Consider the following 20,973-nt stretch of genomic DNA (forward strand, 5'->3'; position numbering starts at 1 on the left):
GGCCCCTGGTGTCTGTGCACTCCATCATCCTGGGAGCCACAGTGACAGCCACGTATGGCCTTGGTGTGAGCTGTAGGGCCATTGCATTGCTGGGTGCTGGAGCCCTCACTGGAGGAGAGCTCAGAAGCTGCTGACTCATCAGGAAGGTCTGTTGTGCCACTGCAGCTGAGGGCCCGTGTCACAAGGCCTTCCATGTGTCTCAGCAGCTGCAGAATGAATCCTCACACTGGGTTTTAGGACAGGTACTTCTCCCAAGGTGCTGCTGTGGATGAGGAGAGAGGGCCCTCAGCTGGCACAGGGAGCACAGGAGCACCCCCTCCCTGACCTGTGGGACAAGCTAATCCTGTGCCTGCACTGCTGTACAGCTGCCCTGCCCAGCAGGGAGGGAGGGTCTGAACTGAGAGCTCTGAGGTCTCACAGAGCCACTCTGGGATGTTCCCACCAGGGCAAGAGGGAGCCTGGGACCCACCAGAGCTGTCCCACGCTGTGCTGAGCAGGCTGGAACTGTGGGAAACTTTCCCAACTAACTCCCAGGTAGCTCCCAGGTACTCTGGGGTGATCAGGGTGTTCCCCCAGGCAGCCAGCACACAGCCACAGTACCTGCATGGGCAGGAGTTTGCCCAGCCTTGCCTTGCAGCCCAGAGAGAGGGGAGTTTGGCTTGGCACTGTCAGCGCTCTGCTGCTGAGAGGTTTCCTCCCCTGGGACAAATTCAGCCCCTTCCCAACTTCTCCTCTGATGAGCAGGGAGAGGGGCTGCATGTTCCCCCTTGGTGTGGGGTCAGCTGCTCCCACCTAGTCCTTTATCACCCCAGGCTGAATTATTCTTATTTCAGTTTGTTAAAGGAAAGGTTTCATGCTATTTTTATTGTAGTTGGACTCCAACTGCTTATCAATGAGATCTTTTTGTTTCACTGCTGACATTTTGGGGAGTGGTGTCAGTGTCTGTGACCATGTCTACACCTGCTGCCTTTCCTCCTGTACATGGACTTTGTGCTTCCTGGTGCAGCATGTGATCTTTGTCATTCCAGGCCGTTTTCATTTGACACACTTGTCCTGGCCCTGGCAAGCACCTGCAGCTCTTCCTGGGACAGAGGTGGCGCCTACAGCTCATCCTGGTGCTGCTGGCAGCTGTCTGGGCAGGCCAGGCAGCCCTGTCCTGCCCAAAGTGGCAGGGCCTGTCCTGCCCTGTGCCACCTGTGTTGCCATCTCTATAACACAATTCCTAATAAAAGCTAATTAACATCCTCTCACCTTCCCAGGGCCTTCACTCCTTCATTGCCTGGGTAGGGGACCCTCCTGTCCCTTGCAAACATAAATACCCCTCCAGGCCAGCCTGCACCTGGCATTGCCTCACTCAGTTTCTGCCAAAAGGAGCCACCTCTTCTTGGTTTTTTGTCACCCTTTAGATGGCCATGCTGGGGGTGCAGCCACATTGGGGTGTCCTGACATGTGTCACACACTCCAGTGCCACATCCCAGCTCCAGTGAGGTGTGTCACACACTCCAGTGCCACATCCCAGCTCCAGTGAGGTGTGTCACACACTCTGGTGCCACATCCCAGCTCCCCTGACCAGCCTCTTCTTCTCTTACAGCCGAGTCCTTTAAGGAGTTTGCAGAGCTGCTGCAAGAAGTGGAGCTGGAGAGGTCCATGATGGTAAGGAGATGGGAGCTGGGCTCTGTCATTCCTGAATGCCAAATCACAGCCTCAGCCCCATGTGCCTCTGTGTCAGGCTTCTCAGCAGAGGGAAGCTGGGAGCACTGGGAATGTGCTCTGTGCTCATCTGTCCACGGTCCCTGAGCATGGGCAGGCACAGCAATGGGTGTGGGGGGCTCTGGCTCTCCCAGGCAGCTCGGGCAGGCACAGAGCCCCAGGCCCTGCAGCTGGAGGGGCTGCTCACCAGCTGCTTCTGTGGGGAAACCAAGGGTTAAAGAATCAGAAGTGGTTTTGCTCAGTTTTTGCTGGGTGCAGGAAGGCAGGTGTCCCTGAGCCCATCAGTGCTGGTCCAGCTCCTGCAGTACAATGCACTGCCATCAGCTTCCTGCTGCCATGTGCCCTCAGCTCTCCAGGGCTCCTCCAGAGCCAGTGCTGGCTTCCCATTTCACTCCTAATTCCAGGAAAATCATGAAGGTTAGGCTTGGAGGAGAGCTTGCAGCGTGCCAGGAATGTGCTGCTTGGCTCTGCCTTCCCCTGCCTCGTGCAGCAGCAGGAGCTCCTGCCAGGCTGGGCCAGAGGGTCCACAGGCAGGCAAGGAACAGCAGGAAACCAGGAAAGCACTGAGATACTTCTTTATTATGAATTACATCCCAGGTATAGTGGCTCCTTTGGCAGTGGGGGCAGCAGTGGAAGGTGTTGTTTCAGGGGTTATGGGCACTGTCCAATTTTCAAACTTGGGGTTTTTTCCCCTCTTCTTGCAGGATCAATTCTGTTTTACAGCAGCTCCCTCAGGAGGTTTCACACTCACTGTGTTCATCAGCTTTAACTTCCCTGAGGGGCTGTGCTGTGTGGTGTCCTGTCCCCTTTCTGTCCCCCTCTCCCTTCTCTGGGGTGTGGGGCAGAGCCTGTCAGGGAAGTGGGGATGGGAGCAGACAGCAGGCTGGTCCCAGTGCCAGGCTGGAGCTGGAGCCAGTGGTACAAACTGGGATGAGCTCACTTTCATGTGGATTCATGGTGAAGGTGTGCAGAGCACCACCCAGGAAAGATCTCTGAGATGTGAGACAGGAGTGGAAGAGACACAGGCAGGCTTTCCCTTTTCCCTAGCTGTTCTGAATCTCGAGACAAGGGAACTTCATCCTTTATCTGAGGTGGGGGACACTCCCTGTCACCCCCAGGATGTCCCCAAAGCTCCTGGGATGTGGTTGGGGTTTGCTGTGTGTCACCCATGGGGACAAGCAGGTACAGATGGTTTAAGGGAATTCACCTACAGAAAGAGATGAAGTTTCCAGTCAAAAACATTAAAATCTCAGAGCTCTTGGCTTCTAGCCCTGTTCAGCCTCTGTTTAGGAGAAAATTGATCCGTATCCTGCAATTAAAATGCTTTTTCTTTGCACTGTAGGTGCAGAATGCGAGTGATTTGCTGATCAAACCTTTGGAAAACTTCCGGAAGGAGCAGATAGGGTTCACCAAGGTAAGGCTTGTTTGTTTGTTTTCAGTGTAAACAGATTTGTTTTCTGTTACTGTCTTTGAATTCAGATTTTTTCTCCTGTTGTTGTTAACAAGCAGTCGCTCCACTGCATTCTGACTTCAGGCACTCAGAAACTCCCTGTTCAATGCTGGCTTTCAGCTGCTGGCATGAGGGTTCGTGCTGTGACTTTCAGTCTGATTTTTCAATCCTAAGAGTCTCCAAAATCTTTTCCTGAATTCTCTGGGTTCTCTCCTGGCCTGATTCCAGCACTGCCTCTGTCCTGAGCAAGGAGTGCTTGTTTCAGCCAGGAGATCTCCTTGCTGCTTTACCCCCTCTCTCCTTTGTTCAGTCAGTGCTGTTGAAAAGAAAATACTTTCTGCAGAGAAGTGTGTGGTGGAGTGGGAGGGAGGAAGGGAAGGAGGGAAAGCAGGAGAGGCCAGCAGGCAGAACCTGATTATAGTCACAGGGCTTTTGTTATGAAATATTTACATAAAGCATCTAATGAGTCTTTCAGATGGACCAAACTTTTAAAGAAACAAGCTATAAAAAGAAAATTCTGCACATGTGGAGCACAAAAGATCATATTTCCCTTGTCTGCTATCAAGAAATCCAGGTTCCATGTTACTCAGCGGCAGCTTAAAATGGGGCTGGCTCTGGCCCAGCTCTGAAATGGAGATGTTTTGGAGAACACTTGAGGCTTGGATTCAGCCCAGCCCATCTGGAGGCTTTGACTTTTAATAAATACAGGGTTTGAGAAGAGATACTTGATGGCCCTCCTGCCCTCTGCCATGCCCTGAGGGCTGGTGTGTGGAGCCCTCTGAAGAGCTGCAGCCACGAGCATGGCACAGGTGCTGCCCACAGCCCCTGCCCTCGTGTCCTTCAGGCTGGTTTTGTCCCAGAGAGCCCTTAAAGTGTGTAAGGGCCACTCTGCCCCCAGCCCAGAACGTGCTGTGCCCCGAGAGCTGAGCTGGCTGCACGCACAGGCCTGTGCCCATGTCCTGCTCCCTTCCCTGATGGCTGGCACGGGTCTCAGCAGGGCTGGTGCCACAGCCCCAGCACTGACACAGATTCACCTGGCAGCCTGCAGCCCTTCCTCAGTCCCTGTGCATGGGCAGTGCTCCAGGTGGAAGGGGGTGTTGCAGGTGGCTCAGCCATTGGAGTTTGGTTTGGGGTTTTGTTTCTTGTGAGGAGCATGAGCTGCAGAGGCTCCAGGTCACTGTGGTGGGAAGAGGGCTGTGCTGTGGCTCCATGCAGGAGCTCACAGGACAGCACCCTGCACCGTGCCAGGATCCAGCTGTGCCACGCTGACAGGGATGCACAGGGAGGTACCCCTGTCCCCAGTGCCACCCCAAAGCCTTGAGAAGGTGCAAGTTTGGAAGTGAGCCCCAGCCACTCCAGCCCCTTGTCCTCAGCTCTGATGCTTCCCTGACAGCAGCCACACTGCTGGTGGGCTGCACCCTCAGGTGTCACCCTGGGCACAGAGCCTTCCTTCACCTGCCAGCCTGCAGAGCATCTCTGGGTCATCCCACCCAGGAGCAGGACAGGGAAGGTACAAATGAGGCTCCTCCTTTGTGCTCTGTCAGTGTGGGTTCCTCCCATTGCTGCTGGGTCTGCCATCAGCCCATGGACCCTTTCTGATCTGCACCAGGGGCAGAAGCCCAGGCCAGGCTGTGGAGCAGCCTGGAGACATGACACAGGGAATTTGTGCCCTCTGCTCCGTTTCCGTATTTTGGCAGCGTCGCCTTCTGTGAGATGTTTTCTGTTCCCTGTGCGAGCTGCTGCAGCCAAATAGGAAGAGCCCTTGAATCGAGGCTTTGTGATGCCTCTGGCTGGAGCACAGCCAGTCTGACCAGCACATCTGAGTCTGCATTCAGCCCTTCTGCCGGCAGCAGGGGAGTCTCCTTGGGAGGCTGTGCTGGCACACGGGGCAGCCCCCTCCAGCCGCTCCCTCCCACCACAGCCCAGGGTCACTGCTTCTCCTGGGACCTGCTGTTACTGTGAGTGACACTGCAGAGGTAAAAGGGAGGCTCTGGGACCCCCTGAGCTGACCCATTTCCCAGCTCTGGCACTCCTGGCAGGGGCTGAGTTTGGGAAGGAGCTGGTGCATATGGAGGTCCCATCCCTCCCTCTCCAAGCCCTGGGGCTGGGACCCTTGGGGAAGAACCTGGCCACACTTACTGAGCTGAGGAGGATTTGAATAGAAAAGTTTAATTCCAGTTTCACTTGGAAGGAGACAGCTTTAAAAAAAAACAAAACCACAAAGCTAACCAAAAAAATCAGAGGGAGAAGTTTGTTGGGATGTACTGTAAGGGCAAGAGGAATGCTGAATAGCTGCAGTGTTGGTCAGAATTTCTTCCATAGGAGATAACATATTCCTAAAAGGTTTTAGTAAATTCTGTTATTAATTTCATTAATCATAATTTTAAAAGAAAGGTTAATAACTTCTACTTGCTTTCATCTCTGGAGGAGCAGGGCCTAAGGAGCATTTGAGAGAAAGCAGTGGGTGAGGGAAAACACCAGGATGAACTGAGTGTGCTTTGATAGAACTGCTCTATCTACACCCCTTGACTTTTTAGAAATCTGTTTTTGAATTAACTGCAGATGCCTCTTAAAAATGAGCTATGATCATCCTGTATCCGCTGTTCTTGCACCCAGACCCCTCAGGTGTGCACGGAGGTGGGGGCTCCCAGCAGGAAAAGTGTGTTTGATTCCTTATGGAGAGGAGAAGAGGCCCAAGAGCTGGGCTTCTCACCTGCCACTCACTCCACCTCCCTGAAAATGGGAATTTCAGAGGATCCTAATTAGCAATGAATGGTTAAGGGGGAGTTTTGGCAAGTCTGTTTGCCTTTTTCCCCTGATGAGCTGGACCTGAGGCTGCTGAGGGGCTCCAGTGTCACCCCAGTGCTGGTGGCAGTCAGGGTGTGGGCAGGACCTGGCACACACAGAGCAGCCAGAGCCTCAGCAGGCAGGCAGTGCTGTCCCAGGGGCTGTGCCATTCCTGGGCACAGCAGTGCCTGCCAGAGCTCCCAGCACAGGGCTGATGCCATTCCTGGGCACAGCAATGCCTGCCAGAGCTCCCAGCACAGGGTGATGCCATTCCTGGGCACAGCAGTGCCTGCCAGAGCTCCCAGCACAGGGTGATGCCATTCCTGGGCACAGCAGTGCCTGCCAGAGCTCCCAGCACAGGGTGATGCCATTCCTGGGCACAGCAGTGCCTGCCAGAGCTCCCAGCACAGGGTGATGCCATTCCTGGGCACAGCAGTGCCTGCCAGAGCTCCCAGCATAGGGTGATGCTATCCCTGCGGCACAGCATGCCCGCCAGAGCTCCACACAGGGTGATGCTTCCGGCACGCAGTGCCTGCCAGAGCTCCCAGCACAGGGTGATGCCATTCCTGGGCACAGCAATGCCTGCCAGAGCTCCCAGCACAGGGTGATGCCATTCCTGGGCACAGCAATGCCTGCCAGAGCTCCCAGCACAGGGTGTGTGCCATTCCTGGGCACAGCAGTGCCTGCCAGAGCTCCCAGCACAGGGTGATGCCATTCCTGGGCACAGCAGTGCCTGCCAGAGCTCCCAGCATGGGCTGTGCCATTCCTGGGCACAGCAGTGCCTGCCAGAGCTCCCAGCACAGGGTGATGCCATTCCTGGGCACAGCAGTGCCTGCCAGAGCTCCCAGCACAGGGTGATGCCATTCCTGGGCACAGCAATGCCTGCCAGAGCTCCCAGCTCAGGGTGGTTCAGAGCCCCCTCCTGCCTGCCCTCGCTGGGATCTGCTCGGTGTCTCACAGTGAGCAACAAAGGGAAGGTGGGTGGTGCCTCTTGGCAAACCTTAATGCAAACGTGGTGCTGCCCTTTGATGAATATTCATGAGGAACTAATTTGTGCTCGTGTTTCCAGATTGTGCTTCAGTCTGGGTGATTTTTTGTGTTGGTTTTTTTTTTTTTCTCTGTCTTGGCTTGCTCTGGTCAGCAGGCAACTCAGAAGGATTTGTAGGTCGTCCTTCTGCTGTTCAGTTATGTGCTGATTACCAGAGTGGGAATGATTGGCCAGCTCCCTCTCAGTGGCCCAAAATGCCACACTGCGCTGTGGTCCTGTCACACACATGGGTCTGTCCTGGACATCATTCCCAGTCCCTTCAATCCCCAGAAAGAGCTCAGTGCTCCATGTCCCCAGTGTGCCCCTGCCTGCCTTGGGTGCTGCCAGAGGAGGAGGCACTCCCCAGAGTAGTTCCTGTGTGTCTTCCCAGCTCCTGCTGCAGAAGGAGCTCCCCTGCTCTCCCAGGCTCTTCCTTTCTCTTCCCCAGTCTTTCCTCGAGCAGAGGTGACCCCTCTTCCTCAGAACCCGCCATGTCTTCCCACAGGGAGCTGCCCACCAGCTGGTGACAAAGCTGCAGCCTGGTGGTTTGTGGTCTCCCTGTGGCTGCAGGCTGTGGCCTCCTGTGGCCATCTGTGTGGGCACCACAGCCACACACAGCTCGTGGCCTCCTCCATGGGCTCTTGTGGGAGGCACCACAGCCTCCCACAGCAATGTCACCTCCCCTGGGGACAGGCCAGGAGCCACGTGCTGCCAGGCTGCTGCATCCAGAGGCACATCCCCCTGCCCATGGGCTCTGCCATGCCTGGCCATGGCAGCACCAGGCTCTGGTGCTTCCCTTGCCCTGTGCTTCCCACAGCTCCTGGCTGTGCCCGTGTTCACAGGGGTCTGAGGATGAGGGAAGAGATGAGGATCTGACTCCATGTTTTAGAAGGCTGATTTATTATTTTATGATATATATTACATTAAAACTATCCTAAAAGAATAGAAGTAAAGATTTCATCAGAAGGCTGGCTAAGAATAGAGAAAGAAAAAATGATAACAAAAGCTTGTGACTCGGACAGAGATTCCGAGCCAGCTGGACTGTGATTGGCCATTAATTAGAAACAACCACACGAGACCAATCACAGATCCACCTGTTGCATTCCACAGCAGCAGACAACCATTGTTTACATATTGTTCCTGAGGCCTCTCAGCTTCTCAGGAGGAAAAATCTTAAGGAAAGGATTTTTCAGAAAATATCATGGCTGCACCTGGCACAGGTGAGCAGCCTCCCAGGTGGAGAGCAGGAGAGGTTGGTCCCAGCTCTGGCCTGCAGTGTGGCTGTCTTCCCTGGTGGCCTCTCCACAGGGTGGGGACAGCTGAGTCGCCCTAGGAGTGCTGCTTGCAGGTGGTGAGAGGCAGGAGAGAACTCCTGGAGTGAGCTCCAGCCCCGTTGCTGCTGCTGAGGAGCAGGGATGGCACCATCCCTGTGCTGCCACCACTACCTCTGCATGCCACCTTGGTGGAGACAGTGGAGCTCTTGGTTGGCTTTGCAGCTACCTTTGCATGGCAGCACCTGCTTTTCTATCTCAGGACGTGCTGCTGGCACAGCCATCTCCTCTGAGATGTGAGGAGTGCTGTGCCTGCAGCCCCACAGCTCTGCTTCCCTGCACTTCTGTGGCCTTGGGGCTTGGAGGCTCTCACTGGGGAAATGGAAACAAGAAAAGCTCCTGGCTGCATTAGACAGGGCATTAATGGCACAGACAGCCCAGGAGTTTGACCCTACAGACACAGGAACTGCTGCTCCACAAATGCTTTTGCTGCTCTGGGTTTGGGGTTGCTGGTCAGGGCCTCAGTCACGAGGATGGTGGTTTGTTTTGCTCGTCCTTTCCTGGCCTCAGCCCTGCAGTTGCTGTGCTGCTTAAATTAGGATTCACACTTGGAGGAGTCCCTCTTCCTCTGGATTTGGTGTAGATGTCTCTGTTCTGATGTTTGAGGCTGCTAACACAGAGTCACAGCACCTGACATTGCAGGGGGGGATTCCAGAGGATGCATTTCCCTTCAGGAGTCCTGTAATTCCAGGCTCTGCACAGCAGGATATGCAATTGCTGAGGTGAAAAGGTTCGCTGGGCTAAGCCTGCCCTGCTCCAGACACTTACACATAAGCAGGGGCTGGTGCCACTTCCTCATGGTAACTGTGCTTTCACTACAGCCATGGCAGGACTCTTGTGGGGAGAGAATCCTCTTCCCTGGAAGGCAGCTGCTAGGAAGGCTTGTTCCTATTATTGGGAGCCACCTGTGCTAAGCCCAGGGGTTTTGGGAGCCCCCAGGCATCCTGCTGCAGGGCATCCTGACAGACAGATGGAATAGGCTGTGCAACTGGAACAGGGAAGCAAAACTTCAGGCAGGGGAAGCTGTGGTCACTACTGGATTCAGGAGGAAAGTTCCTGATACCCAGCAGTCTGGCAGAGCCCATCTGCTCTGGCTTGTGGTGGCACTGGTGTATGCTTGCTTATGCCATGCATTTGTGAGTGGGGGCAACAGGATTTCAGGGCTTTCAGGAGATAGATATTGAAAGATGTCAGTAATTCCCCAGGAAGCTGGAACTGCTTTCCACTTTCTTGAACTTTCCAAAGCCAGACAGAAGATCTGGGTATCCCATACACACCTGCACTGTGTGTACACCAGCTCTCAACTGCTTGGACCTGGCACTGAGGCGGCTGCCAGGCTGGAATTTCCTGATTTCAGTAATTTAGTTGCCTCCCAGGAATCCCTGATATGTCAGATACCATCTAAAGTGGGTATTTGTCAACTTAGCCCCTACTCTGGTTGTTTTGTGATTGCCAGTGTCACAGTCAGTGCAGGCAGGAGCTGAGAGCCTGGTGCTCAGTCCTGCTGCTCCCTCCTGCTCTCAGGGGTTCCTTCTTGGGTGTCTCTGTTTGCTGCTCTTGCTCATTTGTGCTCTCTTTGCAGCACTGCTGAGGCAGATGAGGATTTCCTGCCTGCTTGTTGACCCGCCAGGCTTCTGCTTTCTTTCTGGTACTCTCAGAAACAAATGATAAACTCTTTAGAACAGAAAGTTGCCAAAATCTAATGAACCTTTTCTTGACCTTGCTGTGCCTCTGACATTGCAGTGTTTGCCCAGTTGTTTCTGGGCTGTGTGAGCAGCATGTCAGGAGATGGTGAACAGGTTTTTGATGCATGAGCACATCTTCAGTTTACTGCATATTGAAGAGATTGAGAGCAGGGCTTTTGCCATGATGTTGGCATGAAAAAATACTTCTTGTGCCACAGAGTATTGCTAGGTTGGGTCTTGAGGTGTAATTGCATCCAAGGTAGGCAAGGGGCTGTGAAATCAGAGCAAATGAGAAGTGGCCTTCTGTTCTCTGGCTGGGTTGACCAAAATTTGTCCATGGGAATACAGAATTGCACAAAGAATCTCAGTGTTGATGCATGTTCTTATCTGGAAAATGCCAATAACTGGTTCTGCTTCAACCTCTTTGCATCTACAGGAAAGAAAGAAAAAGTTTGAGAAGGATGGTGAGAAGTTTTACTCTATGCTGGATCGCCACTTGCATTTGTCTTCCAAAAAGAAGGAATCTCAGTTACAGGAGGTGTGTATGGAATTTTTCTCAGAGTTAGGTCCAGAAGCAACAGCACCAACTGCTCTAGGTCTTAAAAAAAGGAGAGGAATCATCCCTTCAAGTAACCAATTGAAACTGATAATCAATTAAATCTACCCAAAGCCTGAGTTCTCTGTGAGATCAGGGAAATCAAGCTCATAGTTCTCCTGTGTCTGTTGGATGCTGGGAGTGGCTTCAGACATTGTCATTGCTTGTTGTCACCTTGATGGGGAAGGGCAGTGACCAGTGGCACTGGCACAGCTGGGGGCTGGCCCCCCTTTCACCTGGGGAGGTGCTCTGGCTGAAAAGTAATCAGTTATTATTCCTTTTGCTGGCCTGGTGTCCTGCCTTGCTGCTGGTGCTTTTGGGTGGCTGTGGGGGCAGGCAGAGGAGGGGGGCTCCTTCCAGCTGGTGCTGCTGCAGGCATGTTGCAGCAAGGAAGGAAAGCCAGCTGTTCCAGCCCACACCAGAGCAGCTGGATCTGGTCAGATCTGTCAGACCAGTTGTCACATCAACCTACGAGCATCTCTGCAAGGCAGACTGTGTGTGAGCTCATTGTGTGCTCCTGCCACTGCTGCAGCTCCATAGCTGCTGGTTCTGGGACACAGATGGAGTCAGGCCTTGTCAGGAGAAGAGGTTTGTGCTAAAGTAATAAAAGAGCTTTGGGAAAGCCTTTTCCTTGCAGAGTGAGAAGGAGTTTTGGATCCTTGAATGAAAGGGAGCCAGAAAAGGGCAGACTTAAAAGAATATCCAATGTTCCAGCTCACAGCTAGGCTGGACACTAGGCAGGTTTTTAGTGAGGACAGAACCATGTGTGGGCTGACAGACAAAAGTGAGTCAAATATTTTCAAACTACATGTGATATATTTTCTTTTTCCACCTTTCCTTCTTTCTTCTAGGCTGACCTTCAGGTGGACAAAGAGAGACACAATTTCTTTGAGTCCTCCCTTGAATATGTGTACCAGATCCAGGAAGTACAAGAAAGCAAGAAATTCAGTATTGTGGAGCCGGTAGGAGCTTCCTTTTCTCTCAGTCTCATTGGCTGATGCTCAGATGTGCTGGCAGGGGATGAGCTGCCAGGTTGGATTAGGTCCTGTGGGGCTGGAGCACTGTGAAACCCCAGTCCTGTGGATCTTCTGGCTGTCTGTGGATCCTGAGGGACAGGTTGGACACTGTACAGAGCTACAGGTCTTGTTATGACTTATCTTGCCCCCTCTGGGTTTGGTGAGTGCTGTCTGTCTGCAGAGGGACAGAGCTGTTACCTGCCCAGCCTGGCCTGCCGGGTCCCAGACTGTGGCTGAGTGCAGGGACCCTGCCCTGGATGGTGGCTCTGCCCCACTGCCAGCTGCAGTGGGGTGTGGGATCCTGTGGATGATCTCTGCACATCTGCTCTGGGTCTCCCTGCAGGGTCTTTCATTCTGGGTGTTTTATACAGACAGATGTGAGGCTGATAGCTTGAGCTTTAGGGACACTGTGGTAGATAAGCCATACCAAGGCTGGCATTCCAAAGTTGTGAGGAAAAAGTAATTTAATATGTAATTTCTGAAACCCCACACTCTGTCCATCTTTCCTTCCATTATAAACACAGAAGTTCAGTGTGTCCCTTCCCTCCATTGCAGGTGCTGGCATTTCTTCACAGTCTCTTCACTTACAACAACCTGACAGTGGAGCTGACACAGGATTTCCTCCCATACAAGCAGCAGCTCCAGCTCAGCCTGCAGAACGTGAGTCCCTGCCCAGCTGAAGGACTTTTCTGTGTGACTTCTGTTCTCATTTGTATTTACACACCTCTGATGGCAAGGTCTTTCCACCCAAGCAGTCTGGCCATGTTTGCATTGTTGCAGATACAGTTATTTCCTTCTCAGTTCACATGGGTTTTCCCCTCTTTTCATGGGACAGTTTACAGGTCTATGAAATTGTTTTCTCTGGAATGGGCCACTGCAGTTGCATCATTTAACCTGGTGCATAAACAAGCCTGAGATTTTCTTTCAATCAAGAGATTGAAATTGTACTCTAGGAAGGCCTCTAACCTTGATCTTAATGGTGCTGGCTTCCTGCAGGCTTGCTGCATGCTTTGGTAAGCTCCTCTGCTGGCCAAGTGTGCTCATGGGGTAGAATATGACTCCTGTCTTTATCTTCAGTCTTTCCTGACTGGCCTTCATTTCTGTGGAACAGCAGCCATAAATCTGAGCCAGGATGGTTTTGCTGCTGGCTCACTAATTAGTCCAAGTAGTATTCCATCAAAATGCCTGGATTTTGTACCCCTGTTGATGTGACTCTTTCATGCTAAGCACTGTAGCATGATCAACACCTTTGGGAGGAGAATACCCCTGTTACCTGAGCAATGGTGTGAATGGGAGCTCCTCTGCTCCAGCCAGCCTTGAAATGTGCTGAAATTCCTTAATTAAGGGAACAAGTGGCCTCCCAGCATTGGCCCTCCAGCACCCTCTCTGCACATGATGTGTCTCTTCAGTCATCCCTTAGAGCTCAGTGGTTCTTATAGCCAGTTTCCATGTGGATTTGTGGAGTGGTTTCCATGTTTTGTACCTTGGGAACAGATTAATTTCTGCAACGGCGCCTCAGATTTATCTAGGACTAAATAGCCTGCAGCTCGCTTTTTGCTCATGTTCAAATATGCTTCTGTTTGTTTTCTGTTCCCAGACAAGGAATCACTTTTCCAGCACGCGGGAGGAGCTGGAAGATCTGAAGAAGAGGATGAAGGAAGCACCCCTAACCTGCAAGCTGCCTGGGCAGCCCACCATCGAGGGCTACCTGTACACTCAGGAGAAATGTAATGGCTTTGGGATGCAGCTGGGTGTAATAGGGAACAGGGCTGCCCTGACATGACCCCCTGCTGCTGGGTGTCACCACAGCCAGGCACAGCATGCCCAGGCTGTCACCTTCTGCCACTGCTGAGGTGTCACTGCCTGCAGTGCCTGGGGAAGCACTGGCAGCCTCAGCTGGCAGCGCTGTCAGCAGTGGCACAGAGCTCTGTCCAAGTGACATATCTGTGACAGCACAGGGCTAATTGCCCTGCGCTCTGATGAGATGGGATTTATGACTCCAGAGCCTGGAGCTCTGGCAGGCTCTGCCTTGGCTGTGTTTTACCAGGATGAATCTGGTGTCCTGCCCAGCCTCCCTCTGGCAGCCTCTGTGAGCAGCTGAGCACAGCTGAGGTGGAACCAGTGCTGAGTTAAGCTGCTGAGAGCAAAACTTGTAATTCTGAGCAGAAGAAAATCAGACCAAATACAGCCTTTTCCAAAACCTGGCTGCAGCTCTCCATGGCCATGCAGCAGGAATGCTCAGAGGACATAAGTCTGTGCAAAACTGTGACCTCAGGGGCTACAGACAACTTTGTAAGCATTCATTCTTAATCCTACATAGAAATCTATTTATACATATATTTTTATGTCTGTTTATCTTGCTTTTAAAAGAAAGCACACTCAGTAATTTTAGACCCTAAATGTGGCATGTTCTTGCAGGCCAGTGGCTATTTTCTGTCTCTATTTATGCTTCCCTATAAATCAAGTATGAAAAGTTGTTCTTCCTGACAACTGCAACTTAAAAACAAATTACAGAAAAAATACCAGTTTAATTATTTCCTATAAAGGGATTCAGGTAAGAAAACAGAGGAAAGTGACTATGAATCCAGAAATAGGAACTTCAGAGTATTTCAAAGCTCCTGTTGGCTTCATTATTGAGTTTTCACCCACAGAAAAAAGCAGTGGGGTTTGTGAAACAGACATTCAGGACATGTAGGATCCTGCCAGTGTAGGTCTTGGCTGGGCTTGGCCAAACCAGCCTGGCTTGTGGTCAGAGTCCCACAAACGCCCTTTCACCAGCTCTGAGTTGGGAGGGTGCTGGAGGCAGCTGCTGCCCTGTGCTCCTCTCCTCCTGCTTCTCTCTTCCTCCTCCTCTCCTCTTCTCCTCCTGACTCTTGCCCATGGAGACACCTGCAAGGTTGATGTCCCCCGGGGCTGTCAGTGTCCATCCCCAGAGAAGGGAGGACATGTGGGCAGCACTGACCATGCCTGACCTTGCTGGCTGCATTGAGCCACAGCCCTGTCCCTGATTCCAGCCTCTCCTGTGTTCTGCAGGGGCTCTGGGCATCTCCTGGGTGAAGTATTACTGCCAGTATGAAAAAGAGGCCAAAACCTTACGGATGACACCCACAGACCAGAAGCCTGGAGCTAAGCAGGTGAGTTGGATGTCTGCAAACATTGGCCCAACCACTGGGCCCACCTTCCACCCATGTATGGCCTCCCTTCCTGTGACCCTACAGGTGCCACAGAGCAGAGGGGTGGGCTCTGTCCCCTCCCTGCCCACACAGGGCAGTTTGGTGTCACCTGGAAGAGGCACCCCCATGAGGAGAGGTCTCACTCCACTGTGTCCCTGGGAGCCCAGGTCCTTCAGGGTTTGGCAGCAGATGTGGGTCCTGTGACATGAGAGATACCAGACAGTGCTGGCCCATGAGTTCAGCCTGGGGTGAAACTTGTGCTTCTCTGGGCCAGCTGATGTTGATCCTTCCCCGTGCACAGGGGCTGGAAGCCACAAGAACTGTGGCAGCCACTGAAGGGCCTGAATGACTCAAGTTACTACAGGAGTTCCTGCTTCCAAATGCAGCATTTCCTCACACACTGGGTGCTCACAGTGGTTTGTGGTTTGATTTCTGCTCTCAGCACTGGTTCTGTGGGACTGGGACAGTGTGGGAAGAGAAGAGGGGTAACAGTGCAGCTCCAAACTGCACTAAGGCAGCAATTTGGGTAACTGCCTCTTTCACAAAATGCTTTGGCTTACCAAAGCCTGGGAGTTCCCTCAGTCCCTCCTCGTGACAGGGGAGGGCTGGGAGGATGGAGCTCAGCCAGTGCCTCCAGCTGAGTCCCCCGCCCTCCTCTGCCATGGAGTGGTCCCCGGGGCCTTCCCAGCCAGGCGTGTGTGCTCCAGTGTGTGAGCTCATGCTCTGCTTTTGGCAGGGCTCTGCACGCTGCAGCAGGAAAATAAAATAGATGTTTTGCAACCCCTTGGCAGGGAGCTGGGCAAAGAAATAGCCAAACTATTGTATGGAGAGATTTGTTGTCATTTATGCTATAAGCATGTCTATTAAGGCCCATTACTGCAGGTAGGGGCTCAGAAAACTTAGTGCTTTCCCAAATATTGGTAGCCTGCACCATCAGGTCACAGCTGGCCACAAACCCACAATCAAATTATGAATTAATTCTGCTGTGGAGTGCAGGGACACAAACACCCAGGGCCAGAGCTGAGCCTCTCCAGAGATGTCTGCTGTCTCTGGGGTGAGGAAGCGTACCTCCCTGTGCCACACAGTGTTTGTGTAAAGCCATTTGGTTCATTGGTGCTGTAGATAACTGGTACTGATGACCAGCCCTGGTAAAAATTAGAGCCCAGCTGTGTCAGATCATGGGTGAGCATGGTCCTGGCCTCAGAGACAGGGAGAGCCTCTCTGGGATGGTTGGAGCAGTGTTCCAGCACTGCAGGGGCAGGGTGCTGCTGTGTGGGGCAGTGCTGTTGAGTCCAGAACATTCTCTGGCTGAGAGCAAGCCTGGAACTTCATCTGCCTGTGATGATGGTGGGAGAACCACCTGTGCCCTGGTACCAATGCCATCAGAATGTCAGCGCAGGAGCCATGGGCAGTGCTGTGCTGGGCCCGAGGAGTCCAAACTCTCCCATGTTTCTGTCCTCTCACCTTGCCTTTCATGTTCTCTCCTAGGGCACCTTGGACCTGACCCTGAAATCCTGTGTAAGGAGAAAGACTGACTCCATAGACAAAAGGTTTTGTTTTGACATTGAAACTAATGAAAGGTGAGAAGCTTTGTGTCTGGTGGCCCCAAACCCCACGGGCCTGCAGCAAATCCCTCTTTGCTGTCTATTAAAACCTACTTTTCTTCCTTTCCGTGCCTGTCCCTGGGGGAATTCCACACAGGTCCGGGACCATCACGCTGCAGGCGCTGTCAGAAGCCAACCGGAGGCTGTGGATGGAGGCCATGGACGGGAAGGAGCCGGTGAGTGTCCCTGGAGCTGTTCCCAGCTGGAATGCGCTGCCCAGCAGTGTCCTCTGCCGGCGGCTGCTGCTCGGGATCACTGCTGCGCCATCACCACGGCCTCCCTGCCCTTCCCTCAGCTCCCACTGGGGATTTTGGGTTTCCCCCGAAATCTCGGGGTGTTCCCTGCTGTGCCAGACCCCAGCCTTTCCGGGGCTGGTTCACTCCTGCTCCTCACTGCCTGCTGGAGATGATGTTTGGTCTGTCCCTGCTCTTAGCAGCTCTTAGCAGTTCTTAGCTCTTTTCAAAGGTGTCACTGCCCACCCTGCACCCGTGTTCTCCCACCTTTCTGTGCCTTCTGGTGTCCCCTTCCTTCAGTCTGAGCAGAGCTCAGTGCCCTGTGGTTTGCCTACAGAACAGAATTTCCCCAGCAATAGGTGCCCCACTGAAATACAGGGAGGCAGCAGAAGCTCCTTGATTGTGCAGGTAATGGGTTCTTGCCTAATTATAAAATGAGATTTCTATGGGACTTTGTCTTTTTGGCTGTGATTGCCTCTGGGTAATCTGGGGGTGATTTATGGGATGCTGCATTTTCTTTTAGAAATAAATACGAAATCATGCTGATGATGTTTTTGCTTCTCCCTCCCCCATTCCCGCCCCTTTTTCAGATTTATCACAGTCCCATCACGAAGCAGGAAGAAAGTGAGTCACTTCTGTTGCTGTTCTTTGGGCTCTCACAGCCTCGAGGCCAGGCAGAATTTTCCTTGCAGATACACTCATCCTCAAATCCTGCTGAGTAGCACTGTCCCCGTTCTGTGACAGCAGTGTCACTGCTGTTCTCGCACCACAGTGCCTGGCACCGAGCCCAGATGAGAATGAGTTGCACAGAACTGCAGTGAGCAGTTTTTATTTAGCCAGGAGCAGTGGGATGTGAGGTTCAGTTTGCACCTCCAAACCCCAGTGAGAGATTCTGAGGATGTGTCCCTTAACAAAGGTTGTAACAGGGCAGTAGAGGTGGCATGGAGTTCCCTAGATCTCCCACCCACCACCATGCCCTGTATCCCCCCTGTCAGCAGTGGGGTGTACCCTGCAGAGCCCTGGAGCACTGAGACACCCTGCAGAGCCCTGGGACCCCTCTGGGGCTCTGTCAGCTGGGTGAAACCTGCATTCTGTCCCAGAGCTCACTTCATCAGCACTGTAACTAGCTGGCTCTAATGAGCACGGGGGGAGCATTCCCAGAAGCATGAGCACGAACCTGCTGTGTGGCTGTGTTCACATCACACTGGGAGGAATGTGAATTAGGGTTCCACTGAATAAACATTCTCTATTTGTCATAGATTAAAGCTGGTAAGAATTCCAGTGGTATCATAGCCCTCAGTATCAAGCACCAGGTGGGTCTGTGCTTATTCCTGGGGCAGGGCTAAGAGATGTCTGAGCTTGATGTTGCTGTTGCTCAGAGCAGACAGAATCAGTATAAACAACCTGCTGAAAAATGCAGAGATCCCACAGGATTGCCCAGATCTGTGGAGGAAGCCCTGTGCTCATTTTCCTCAGCACATCAAGCTGGATTGGTTTTGCTTTTTAATTCTAGTAATGTAGATAAGCAGACATTACACAGTCCCATGATGAGGAACAACTTTAACTACAGATTTTGCCCTGGAGAGAATTATTTAAGTCTTTATTAGACACAGTCCAAATAATTTACACTATTATTATTATTAAATACCTTATTATTAAAGACAGAGGGGGGTAGGAAGCAGTGCTGCAACTCAAAATAAGTTTGAGGAAAAATGGGAGAACATGTGGAACTAATAACTCCTTGTCAGGGTGCCCAGAACGCCGGTGTTTCCTGAGGGGGTGTGGGTGCAGGGGAGAGCACTCTGTGTGCTGTGCCACTGAGGCTCTGGGTGCTGAGAAAGGCTGGGGCTGGGGCTGGGGGTGGGGCTGGGGGGTCCCAGGGGTCTCCAGGAGGGCTCAGGCAGCTAACACAGCTTCCTTGTCCCAAACAGTGGAGCTGAACGAGGTGGGCTTCAAGTTTGTTCGGAAGTGCATCAATGCAGTGGAGACCAAAGGTGAGGAGCTCACCCAGCCTGGCTGTGCTTCCCATGGCCTCGAGTCACCCCGTGGTTCCTGCAGTACACGGTTAGCCACTGGCACAGGACTGCAGCTTTCAGCTGAGGAAAGTGTGCTCTTCAGTTAAATGAGTGTTCTTTGGCAGCAAAAATCCCACATGGTTGGGAATGTTGTACCAAGGCCGTTGAGGTTGAACTTCCACCTTTATGCTGTTTTCACTCATGGTTTTCTCAGTTTTGGCTCTGAGCACAGCCAGTGTTGGGCAGGAGAGCAGCTCTGGCAGCAGAGGTGGCTCCAGGCTGCTTCAGCCCCAGTCTGTGAAGCAGCAGAAGCAGGTGGAAGGGTGGCAGCTCATCCTCTGGGCTGTCACATATCCAGCCTGCACCAGTGAACATCACCAGTGTGGGATGGGGGTCTGGATTCACCTCCAGATGTGGGGGTGGGGCTGCTGGGGCTGTGGCAGCCAAGGCCCACTGGAGTGGAGAGCAGTGGGGGCACAAAGACCCTGCTGGCAGAGCTAGGAGAGATTCTGCCTGTCCCAGCACTGGCCAGGGCTTTCAGATTCTACTTCAATGCCTTTGTCTTCTGTGGGGGTTTGAGCAAATCTGTGATAAAGCAGCACCCCACAGAAATGGGGTGTGTGGGCTGGTGTGTCCCACACCCTGGCTGTGCTCACCTGGCTGTGACATGGTGACCACAGTGGTGCTGGTGGCCTTGGCTACTGGGGTGAGCAGAGACCCTGCCTGCAGAGCCCAGGGAGTGGGACAGGGTTTGGGATATGGGACAGAACACGGGGTGTTAGACGGGGTTTGGGATATGGGACAGAACCCAGGTAGTGGGACAGAGCCCTGGTAGTGGGACAAGATCCAGGATATGGTACAGAACCCGGGGTGTGGTACAGGGTTTGGGATATGGGACAGAACCCGGGATAGGGGATAGAGCCCGGGGTGTGGGACAGAGCCCAGCAGCAGGAGAACGTTTCCACTAGATGGGGCTTGTGGATCGCCAGCGGGAAACCTCGGCTGACGCTCTTGGCTTTGTCCTCTCAGGAATCACCACGGAGGGCGTGTACCGGACTGTTGGCAGCAATATCCAGGTGCAGAAGTTACTGAATGCCTTTTTTGGTAAGGATTGATTATTCTGTGCAATTACACTGTCCTGTTCTTGAATTGTATGTGAGGGACAGAGAGGATTCCACAGTGAGAAATGTGCAGCAGGGGTTTTGGTCCCTGTGACCCCTCTGAGGCTCATCTTCCCCTTCTCTCCTGGGATAACACGATGAGCTGGACTGGGAGGGTGGCCTTTGCACGGGGCCCTCCAGCCTGGTGTAAGGTTTTTCTCTGGAAGTGTGGGTACACCCTGCTGTGTGCAGTGTGTACCATAAGGAGCCAATGTATGTTAAGAAGCCAGTGGATCCATTCCTGCTGTGAGCCTTCCTGTGGCTGGATCTGTCATACAAACTTGGCAACTGAGGAAGTGTTTACAGTCTTAGCAGGTTTAGGGGCTCAGCAACACTGCTTTGTGCCAGGACAGCCTTCTGGGCTGGGCCCTGGCTGAGGCCATCATACCCTCACCTCATGGTCACCTGTGAGCCTCTCAGGGACCCTCTGGGGTTGATCCCCACCTACCAAGGGCAAACCTCTCTCCCCAGCCCTGCCTGGGGCTGGAGCACAGGGCAGGGATTGAGCTCACCTCCCTCGGGCGTGCCTCGGGCTCAAGCCAGCTCAGACATCTGATATTAATGCAGCATTCAAAGGCTTTGGCTGTTTCCTATTGCTTCTGCTCTGGATGTTGTTTATTAAACCTTGGTTCGTACTGGTGTCTGGCTATGCCCAGTTCTCACAGAGCCATGACTTCGGGCATCTGCCCAGCTCTGCTGGCCCATGACTCATTGCTAAGCCTCAGGTTCTACTGCTGCTTGATTCTCACCCTCCCTGTGAGCTGCTCTGTGGTTTTCTCCTCTGAATCCCACCAGTGAGTGGCTTTTTGTTTTGTTTATCTGCGTGGGTCTGGGTAACCACTTGCCACCCCACTGCACATGAAAGCATAATGGAAAGTCCAACACCGCAGAAATAACTGCTGCAGCAGGATTTCATCTTTAACCACTCAAAGGAGATAATTTATTTTTTTTTTAGTCTCTAGTCCTATTCATTTTCAAAAACAAGTCCTGCTGTTTATTTCTGTAGTCCAGCTTCCCCCTGTCCTACAACTACATCCTTCACTTTGTGGCGCCACAGACATGATGTGGTTTGTCAGGGGGGGAGGCAGGAGCAAATTGTATTTCCATTCTGCTGGGCCTCCCCTGAGCTCCCTCCTCTCCGTGCAACAAGAGGGAATGCTTCCAGAACAGCCTTCAGGGGAGTAGCT

General features: G+C 52.8%; 1 protein-coding gene across 2 annotated transcripts in view; it reads left to right on the forward strand.

Moving 5' to 3' along the window:
- OPHN1 (oligophrenin 1) overlaps positions 1-20,973 on the forward strand; it is a 51,845-nt gene that overhangs the window by 17,605 nt on the left and 13,267 nt on the right. For both annotated transcript variants that reach the window (XM_030967627.1, XM_030967628.1), the window contains exons 3-14: positions 1,592-1,653; positions 3,053-3,124; positions 10,427-10,528; positions 11,437-11,547; positions 12,157-12,261; positions 13,199-13,328; positions 14,635-14,735; positions 16,263-16,354; positions 16,476-16,554; positions 17,202-17,235; positions 18,543-18,605; positions 19,656-19,730. In XM_030967627.1, the coding sequence (XP_030823487.1) occupies positions 1,592-1,653; positions 3,053-3,124; positions 10,427-10,528; positions 11,437-11,547; positions 12,157-12,261; positions 13,199-13,328; positions 14,635-14,735; positions 16,263-16,354; positions 16,476-16,554; positions 17,202-17,235; positions 18,543-18,605; positions 19,656-19,730 (1,026 nt within the window). The remainder of the gene's footprint in view (positions 1-1,591; positions 1,654-3,052; positions 3,125-10,426; positions 10,529-11,436; positions 11,548-12,156; positions 12,262-13,198; positions 13,329-14,634; positions 14,736-16,262; positions 16,355-16,475; positions 16,555-17,201; positions 17,236-18,542; positions 18,606-19,655; positions 19,731-20,973) is intronic.

Source organism: Camarhynchus parvulus, chromosome 4A, assembly GCF_901933205.1.
Source record: "Camarhynchus parvulus chromosome 4A, STF_HiC, whole genome shotgun sequence".
Lineage (NCBI taxonomy): Eukaryota > Metazoa > Chordata > Aves > Passeriformes > Thraupidae > Camarhynchus > Camarhynchus parvulus.